The sequence below is a fragment of the Papaver somniferum genome, chromosome 9 (genome assembly GCF_003573695.1).
Source record: "Papaver somniferum cultivar HN1 chromosome 9, ASM357369v1, whole genome shotgun sequence".
Classification (NCBI taxonomy): domain Eukaryota; kingdom Viridiplantae; phylum Streptophyta; class Magnoliopsida; order Ranunculales; family Papaveraceae; genus Papaver; species Papaver somniferum.
The window spans coordinates 95,303,996-95,313,949 of record NC_039366.1 but is presented as its reverse complement, the minus strand read 5'-3'; the positions used below and the strand labels follow the sequence as shown (position 1 = coordinate 95,313,949).

At 36.5% G+C, this 9,954-nt stretch overlaps 1 protein-coding gene across 1 annotated transcript; it reads left to right on the top strand.

Annotated features, from left to right (window-relative positions):
* Positions 1-368: 368 nt before the first annotated feature.
* Positions 369-3,922, top strand: LOC113309785. Its single transcript, XM_026558297.1, has 7 exons — positions 369-1,001; positions 1,310-1,396; positions 1,481-1,741; positions 1,872-2,036; positions 2,344-2,397; positions 2,511-2,657; positions 3,171-3,922. Exons 1-7 carry the CDS (start codon positions 816-818, stop codon positions 3,546-3,548), a joined length of 1,278 nt encoding a protein of 425 aa, XP_026414082.1. The 5' UTR covers positions 369-815; the 3' UTR covers positions 3,549-3,922.
* Positions 3,923-9,954: the final 6,032 nt, after the last annotated feature.

Sequence of the window (9,954 nt, the reverse complement as noted above, 5' to 3'; positions counted from 1 at the left end):
CCATTAAGAAAACACAAGAAAAGTGATACTACCCTATAAAAGCAAAACGGGAAAGGGTCACGTGCTAGCAGTCACAATACGCATCCGCCTGTCTTCTTTTCCGTCTCCATTTTAAAAACACCAGCAGGGTAAAGACGTACTACTAATAAACAAGGATGAGATGAGGTCGAGTGGAAAAAGGAGAAAATAAAGTGGGGGAAACTGTAACAACAACAACGGCCACTTCTTTTTTTCCTTTCCCCCAAAAAGACAAACCCTCCTCTCCATCTATCTTATTGTACGTCAATCGACAAAATTTTCCCCCACTACTTACTTAAAAAGAAACCATCTCTCTTTTGTCCTCTCCTCTTCTTCTTTTTTTACCGTTTTCTTTCTCCATCTCTCGTGTGAAACAGAGCCTGCCTAATACTAGTGAGAGAAATTGAAAGAAATACTAGTACTACTAGTACTCTACTGTATACTCTTTCTGGTTCTATCTATAGAGGGAGAGAGAGTGAGGAACATAAAACACTCTCTCATTACTCGCACAACTCAAAACAAACATTACCACCGTCGGCGGTTTTCTTTGGAATTTTGTGACAACCCAAACACTCCTTATCTAGGAGGAATAATCTACAATCTCTAGAGAGAGAGAAGAGAGTATAGGGATAAACAGAGAGAGAGAGCTGAGGGTTGAGGAAGATTTCAAGAAGATTTGAAGAGTTGAGTGAGCATGAAGAGGGAATTTAGTTTACATTTTTAGCTAGATATATCCAAAATCTTGAACTTCTCTTTACTGGGTTTCAGCTGGTTTTGGAAAAAAGTTGTGTGCAATCATGGCTACTGTGCAGTTTATCAGTAGTGAGAGAAGGGTAGTAAAAATGGTGATGATTGTAATGATTTTGGGTTTGGGTTTTTTCTTTTCATCTAGTGTTGAAGCTCGAATGGGTATTGAAAGACAGAAGCTTGAAGTTCAGAAGCATTTGAAGCGTTTAAATAAACCTCCTGTCAAAACCATTAAGGTTCTTCCCTGATTCCATCTTGCCCCCTTTCTATTGATCTAATTTTCATTATTATAGATTTATTTCTGTACTTTTTCCCTTATTTTGTGTGATTATGAGTTAATGGGGAACTGGGGATTTTTATTAAAAAAAATTCACCCTCACTAACTTCATTTTCCAGTGTGGGTTGATCTCTTCATCAGTATTTGGGAGTTTTTTTTTTCATGATTTTCTGATAAATGGGTGCTTAAGATTTCTTGATTTTCACCTCTGATGCTTCATTTCATTCATTTTGTATTTTTGTCTGATATTTGTTTGAAAAAATGCAGAGCCCAGATGGAGATATTATAGACTGTGTGCCTGTTGCTCATCAAATGGCCTTTGATCATCCATTTCTCCGGAACCACACTATTCAGGTTTGAAATCTTTGTTGTCTCACTGTTCATTATTTTATTAGTATCTCTGCTAGATGTGATGTAAATTATTAATGGATGTTTCAGATGAGACCTACATATCATCCAGAAGGCATTAATTTTGAAGAGAACAAAATTGCTTCATCAAAATCGAGTAAAGAAAAACCCATTACTCAACTCTGGCATGTTAATGGTAGATGTTCAGAGGGTACTATACCCATTAGAAGAACAAAGAAAGCTGATGTCTTCAGAGCAAGTTCTGTTAAGAGATATGGAAAGAAGAAACACAAAAGCATCCCTAAACCTAGGTCTGCTGCACCTGATCTGATTAATGAAAGTGGTCATCAGGTAATAATATAATGCTTAAAACCCACAAAGCAAAAGATATAAGAAAACACTTTTGATTAGCAATTCTGATTTTTCTTTACTTTACTTTGTTGCTTAATTCATTTTTGTTCTTCTTTTTGGAGGTGAGTAGCATGCAATAGCTTATGTTGAAGGAGATAAGTATTATGGAGCTAAAGCAACTATAAATGTCTGGGAACCAAAAATCCAACAATCAAATGAATTCAGTTTATCACAATTATGGATCTTAGGTGGTTCATTTGGTGAAGATCTCAACAGCATTGAAGCTGGTTGGCAGGTAAAAAATTATACAATTACAAACCCCCTTTTAAGAGTAGAGCATGAGTGGATTATGATAAAGTCATCTTTTGATTAGTTATTTCTCTTTAACTCATTGCAAAACTTTGTGAAGCATATTCAATGAGAAAAAAAAGGTTAATTAGAGATAAACCAAAAAAAGAAAAGTTTGCTTTACTCATCATCTTTTGATAAGTAAAATGAAAATGTGAACCCATTAAGAAAAGGTTGAAGATTTAAAAAAATAATGTGTATTTTTTTCTCTCTTACATATATCCTTTTGATTCATTAAACTTATTGGATAACAGGTCAGCCCAGATCTATATGGAGATAACAACACAAGGCTCTTTACATACTGGACTGTAAGGCTCCCCATGTGCATTTGTTTTTGGTTTCTTTTTTTCTTTCAGTCCTGTAAAAAAAAGTACTGAATTTTTGTTGTTTATAATGAGTTTCTTATGACATTTTTCTGCAGAGTGATGCATATCAAGCAACTGGGTGCTACAATCTACTGTGCTCAGGCTTCATTCAAATCAACAGTGAAATTGCAATGGGTGCAAGCATCTTTCCCACGTCTGGCTACCGTGGCTCTCAGTATGATATCAGTATACTTGTCTGGAAGGTAAATACCAAAAGCATAATGATGCTGTAGTCCCCCTAGAAATGGAGAGAACAACTGAAATAGTAGTCCTATTCAAACCTCCATGAAAAATTAAAAAAAAATTACAAAATATTTCAGATAAAGCTTTCTGACATCTGTTCATATTATGCTGTGTTATTTGACTAATTATTTAATTAGGTAGAAGAAGTAGGTTAAAAATGGACTTGTTTGTGAAAATTGAACCATAAAAAAAAAAGAGAATCTCTGACATTTCATTCATCCTTGTTATGTTTTATTAGTAGTAATAATAATTTTCTGGTTTAATTTATTTAACATTGTTCTATGGGGTATTTTGGTTTTTACTTGGGATGGGACTAAAATCCAAAAGAGAGGACAAATTTGAAAGAAGAAAAAAAAAAAACAGAGAATCTCTGACATTTATTCATTCATGCAGGACTTAACCTGTGATGCATTATTATTTATTATTTGATCATAGTAGTTTTAAATCATAATCTATGTTTATCTATGTTGTAGGATCCAAAGGAGGGACACTGGTGGATGCAGTTTGGGAATGATTATGTTTTAGGGTATTGGCCTTCATTCTTGTTCTCATACTTAGCTGATAGTGCATCCATGATTGAATGGGGAGGTGAAGTTGTGAATTCAAACCCAGATGGACAGCATACTTCAACACAGATGGGCAGTGGGCATTTCCCTGAAGAAGGGTTTAGTAAATCAAGTTATTTCAGAAATATTCAAGTAGTTGATGGTTCCAATAATCTTAGGTCTCCTAAAGGCATTGGGACTTTTACCGAGCAATCCAACTGTTATGATGTTCAGAATGGCAATAATGGTGATTGGGGCAGCTACTTTTACTATGGTGGTCCTGGCAAAAACCCTAACTGCCAATAGAAGAAGACCCTAATTACTCTACTACCACCCCCTTGTAATTGTATCATTCAATATGTCCCTAATCCCTCCTCCCTCACACTAGTTTTTCTTTTACACCCTCCCTAGGTTTTTAGTCTTCTCTGTAATGGCAAGTTTTGATATTTTTATTTATTTATCTTTTTTTTTTTACTATAGCTCTCCATATAAGTAACTGGAGAGGAATGCCAAAAGTTTCTTAATCTCAAAAGAAACAGGCCTTTTCATTAATTACCCCTCCTCCTCCTACTGTTACCTTTCTATGTGTATTTGTTTGGTTGCTCCTCTCTTTGGAGCTGGTTTGTTCAGTTGTCAATGGATGGATTGAATGAATGAAATGAGATTCTGATATTTGAGCACGTTACATGTTTGTGCTTTTTTCTTCAATGGGATACCCGCTGCTGTTGGTTGAAAAAGTTAGTGCCCCTTCTTACCTATGTCCTTTCTTTACCTTATCTTTGTTGTTTGGTAAAGGTGCTTGGAGAGAAAAGACTGTGGAAAGGGGTATATACCCGTTAAGATTCCAGATCAATGGTCCTGGCGTTTATCACTGAAACTTTATGAACATTTAACCATTGCATGTGATGTCCATGTCTCAACAAGAGGTCCATTTTTTCCAATTTGGTACTTGAGGGAAAGGCAAATTAGGAGTCCCATTGCCTTTGGAAATCTTGCATTGGCTTTGGAATCAAAGAACAGTTAATAACTTGGCGTCAATGTCATGATGTGAACTAGTAAGGGTGTCATGATCACATAACTAAGGGTCAACTGAGCATGAGGGAGTACAAATTGAAGGCACTACCGCTAAATTAAGATCTTGGCACAACGAAAGGTCTAACTTGAATTGAAATGCTTACACACCTAAGGAAATTGATAAGGGAAAAAGATAAATAACAGCTAAAAATTTGATAAATTGAATGGTTGTTGTTGGGGAGAAACACTATTGGGACACCTAAAAATCTTCGTTTAACGTTTTCAAAAGAGTAAAAGATTGAAGTCCCACACGTTTTATTATATGGGTCCATTGCTTTGTTTGTTTAGAGGCATTGGTCAATAATATGCATTCTTGTCTAGTTCATGCGGGCTTGTTGTTTAGAACATCGGTTGGCATAGTGAAAAGAAGACACAAAGGACAGTAGTCGGTAAAAAAAAAGAGCTAACCACACAAATTTGAATAGTGAAAATCCGTTGAACCAATCATAGTGGTTGAAAGATCAAGAACGTAAAATCCTAATAGCGCGTCTGGATACACATCCAGAAGTAGCTTTTTGACTTTTAGAAGTCAAAAAATAAGAAGTCTTTTCAGAACGATTTCTAAAAATCGAAAGTCGATTTTTTGTGAAGCAAAATATCTGGACTTCTGACTTCTACTTTTGGAAAAGCATAAGTCAGAAGCAGAATTGTATCCAAACGCGTTATAAGGATTGATTTATTCTACAATGATGGACTTGTGGGTATAATAATGACCTTATCGAACTGATTAAGGTGTTAGATTTACTTCTAAATTAGTTAACTCTCTTTTTGGCTTCTGAAGCAAACGCTTTGTTTCTTCTACCCACCGGAGTGTTTAACTTCGAGAGAGCTTTGATAATTAGGTCATGTGTCTTGTTTCAGCTTTAAAATCTGTCATTTGGGAATATTCAACTGTAGTATCTTTTTGTAAGAACTTGAGTGGTTCAAGGAAAGATTCTTATTGGGTTCCAAAAGTATTATCGAGAAAGATGTTTTTCTTGATTAACTATTCAAGTGTTTGCCACTACTACTATATTTATCCTTAGAATGGTACAAATATTAAAGCTACTAATACAAAATTCATGAACACTTCATAATTCCATTCATGTAGGTATTATACTTTGTTGGGATTAATTATCATAATAATAGATATGATAATCATTTTATGAGAAGATTTGAAGATGCAAGCAAAGCAAGCATTTAAATAAAATCTGTGAGTGCTTTTTGTTTCTACATATCTACCTCTTTGAAGAGGTTAAAGCTAAATCAATAATGACTTGGTGGGTGTCTGTAGTAAAATTTAGCCATCATCTGAAAATTGACGTGGCTCCTTCCCTAGGCTGAGTCTAGTTGAGGAGGTAAGGAGTACTTGTACAGTCTTGCCACGTTACGTACCAAAATGCTAGATGACCCCACTCTCTTTCACCGTTCCTTTCCCCCACCTACGTGTTGAGCAGGTATTGCCAAAGCCAATAATAATGGGATCCACTGTTTTTCCATGGGATCAAAGTTAATGAAATCAAGAGTTCAGATCGTGCCACGTAATGGTGGAAGGGAGTGGAAGAACTGGAGGAGGGAAGTGTAACAGCTTCGTGTTACGTAGGGGTAAGGTCTTAGTCTAGTGGTGAGGGAGGAAATTAGGATATGGGTATAGATTGTTTCCTCGCCCAAGAGTGAATTTGGAACAGTAATGGTAAGTATTTAAGGAGGGAGGATTCATGACACTGTCATATGCACATTATCATACATGATTTGTGTCGTTTTATCTACAAGGCTCAGACGACGACGAATCATAATCTAATTTTTGATGGTGTGTTCCTTTTATAAGACTTTACATTCCTACAAAAAATGAGCATGATCCAAGATACCAAATTTCACCATCCACGGATTTTAATTTCGGCCGTTAATTTTTATTGGCAGATTTTTAAAGGGGTAGATGATGGTGTTATACGTCTCTAATTGTGCTCATTTTTCATAGGAATGTAGAGTATTATAAGAGGATCGTATCATTAAAATGTTAGATTTAACTTCATTGTCAATCAAGTTTTGCGAAGAAAATGACGGAAATCATATAGTGTGCGTAAAAGAATGTCCACGAGTCATCCCTTATTTATAAGACTTTTAAAGAAAAAGAAAAAAAAACAGTTTTGATCCTCATACCCAGGTCATTGTCATAAAAATTGAATGAAAATTTTTCCCTTCAAATTCTGTGGTAACTGCCTAAGAGCAACCATAGTGGGCGAGTATAACCAAATATTTGGTCAAAAAACGAGACACAACGGACAGATTATCGATTAAAATTCGTACCAAAGACCACATCCCAGATTATATTTGGTCCAAGACCAAGACCAAAACCAAATATAGTCGAGCGAACGTATAGTTAACGCCCCACCACCAGGCGGGTGTATAGTTAACGCCCCACCACCAGGCGTGCATAAAATCTCCGCCCCACACCAGACGTGTTTTATACCTCCGCCTCATTTATTTTTTATTTTATTTTATTTTCTTTTGGGTGGGGCGGGATTTATACCTCCACCCCACTCTTTTTTTTTGATTCACTTTATATATGGGGCGGGCTTTATACCTCCGCCCCATTATCTTTTTTGTTTATTTTTCTTTTTGTTTTTTGGAATCTCATCGTGCGTACGTATAGTTTACGTCCCACACCAGGCGAACGTATAGTGCACGTTCGACCAAATTTAATCTTCTACCCGTAGCGTCACACACCAGACTAAACTCAAATTTGATCGTTTTTTTTGGTCTTTAATCTTTGGTTATACTCGCACCACTGCAATTGCTCTAAGGACATAAAATAGGTCGTGACATCGTTCAAAATAAGTTTCTAGAGCCAATTGATAATTTTAAACAAGATTCTCAAATAATGAGAGAATGAATTTTCGTTTGTTAATGATACAAATCTAGCATGGGGATACCAATCACAAAAATTACCAATTGAATCATTCATGGGCTATTCCAGAAATTGGTGAAGCCTTTCAAGCTTACCACGAAGCCCAACTTCATTTTGGTGACTTAGGCCCATCAAACGAGTCGTCCATATCACAAATCTAAATCGGTACTTTGTAATAAAGAACTTACTTTTTCTTTTTTCTTTTGATAAATCTCATAAAAATTTTATTCATGATAAAATAATGAATTCATGGACTTCAAAAACATCAATATCAAAGATCGAAGTACAACTAAAAGGTGTTAACAAAGAGTAATTCATGAAGAGAAGTAACGAACTACAAATAAGAGTACCAAGCAATCCGAAGATTGTAAGAATGTTTTTTTTGATTATAGTCCAACCATTTTGATAAGGATTTTTCTTCGTGAAAAAAAAAATCTTCTCATAAAAATATGAGAGTAATATGCCCAGACCAAAATCTTAAATCTTGATCACCACACTTGAACTTCCGCCCAAAATCTCCATTGATATCACAAAGAGACGCCATGAGAGCTCATAGACAATCTCCATAAAGGAGAAGACAAAAATAAAAAGGGAAATGCACCAACAAGAATACCATAAAAATCTCATAAAAACAATGGAGATTAAAGTAAAAACTAAAACGAATCTAACCCAAATTACTAATTATCTAAGAAAATAATAAAAAAGAAAGAAACCTCCTCAGATCTAGCCCAAAATGGACTGTAGATCTGAGCAACAATCATTAGTAGTGGTTAGTTTTATTTTTAAAGTTTTGAGAAGGAGCTACATAGGAGAGAGAAAGGTAAAACACTTACTTTTGAAGATCTAAGTCAACAGATTTTCTCACCAATGTTAAATTATGTTTTAGTTCCTGATCATACTCTGAACCAATTCTTGTCCACTGTTTTTTTTCCTGGATATTATCAATTTGGTTTTAGGTTTAAATGAATCGAAACCAACCTTAAATAGTTCGGGGGAAGACATTAATTAAGCTAGGTAATTATCTTTCTCTACATACAAAATCATAAATAGTAATTTCTATTTTTTCCAATCCCCACATTCAATTTAATCAACCATTCCTATCGATGTTCGCCCAACTATTCCAGTTCCAACTTTTTGTCTCATTCTTTTCATGACCATATTCTTTCTACCCCTCCATATGGGTGAAGCTTTGAGAGAGAATAATTAAGCATCGCTGAGGGAAGACAAATGTGACAGATAACCAATTTGCTTTCATGCGTGAGAGCTCGACCATAAAGGCAATCTTTTTGAAAAGACAGCTTATGCAGAGATACCAGAGCACAAGAAGGATCTACACATAGTATTCATTGACTTGGTGAAAGCATATGATAAAGTACCGAGAAAGATCATGTGGTAGGCTCTTAATAAGAAAAAAGTCCCCATAAAGTAAGTTGCCTCATTAAGGATATATACGATGACATTGTGACTAGTGTCAGAGCATACGGTAGCAAGACTAGTCACTTTCCTATTAAGATAAGATTGCACCAAGGGTCGCTTTTTAACCATTACATTTTCGCCCTAGTAATGGACGAAGTTACCATGAACATACAAGAGGAGTATTATTGGTGCATGCTCTTTGCTGATTATATGATGTTAGTTGACGAGAGTATGGTAGGGGTTGATAGACAACTGGAGTTGTGGAGACATACTGTATAATCCAAGGGTTTTAGATTTAATAGGATAAAACCGAGTCTAAGGTGTGAGTTCAGCGATGCTAGAGCAGAGGAAGGTGATGTCACTTGGACGGACAAATAGTTTAAAAGAAGGATACTTTTCGATATATATGATCGATGCTGCAGAGTGGTTGCGAGATTGATGGAGGATGTTGGTCATTAGGATGAGTAAAATGGTGACAGGAACCGGCATCCTGTTGTTGATGGTGGATTTTAGTTCAGGGCTAAAATTGTAAAACCAGAGATAATATGCTGACATCCTGCAAAAGATAAAGCCATTTGATAAGCGATGAGCGCAGAAAACCTCTCGCTTTATTTACTTGAAGCAATTCAATAAATAAATAAAATTCACCCAGAATGGTGCATGTAGCAACCATCCCAAATATTCTGTGAATTTATAGCATTATCAATTAATGCATGAGTTTCCTTGTATTTCCTGTGTTGTTCTCAGCAGAACTCTCATTATTGGCGCGGCATGACGACTGAGTGTTTACCCTCAGCAGAGTAACACGAATCTCCACGTGTCAATAATGAGGCATGCACGAAATACCCATACATGTCATACCATTCTCTAACAAAGAGAATCTCGTATCAGCATGCTTATATTAGCCTGATCGAGCAAGTTTAATCCCTTAAAGGAAATTTGGATGGTTCGTGTTAGTCTCAGAAACGATCACGACCACGCAAGTTGGCCACATAATTTAACTAGCCTAGACGAACCCTAGGAGGAGCAGGCGATCACCGCAATGACCACCTGCGGTCCTGTTTATACCATGGCCGGCCGAACACATGTTATGCCCCAAAACAACCACCGAACCCCAGCCTGAAGTAGGATGGTTGAGCTGGTATGGAGAGGCTTGGAAGAGCTCGTACGAGCAGGCTGTCAAAGACAGTCTCAAAAGAAATCACGACCGTCCAACTTCGGCGGCCTAGTTGGACGGCTTGGATCGTCCCGCGATCGATCGGTGAAGTGCTGGCATGAAAATTGGCGGGCTCACTTCTCTCCTACCTGACCGACTTTCTCACAGCCTAGCCATAG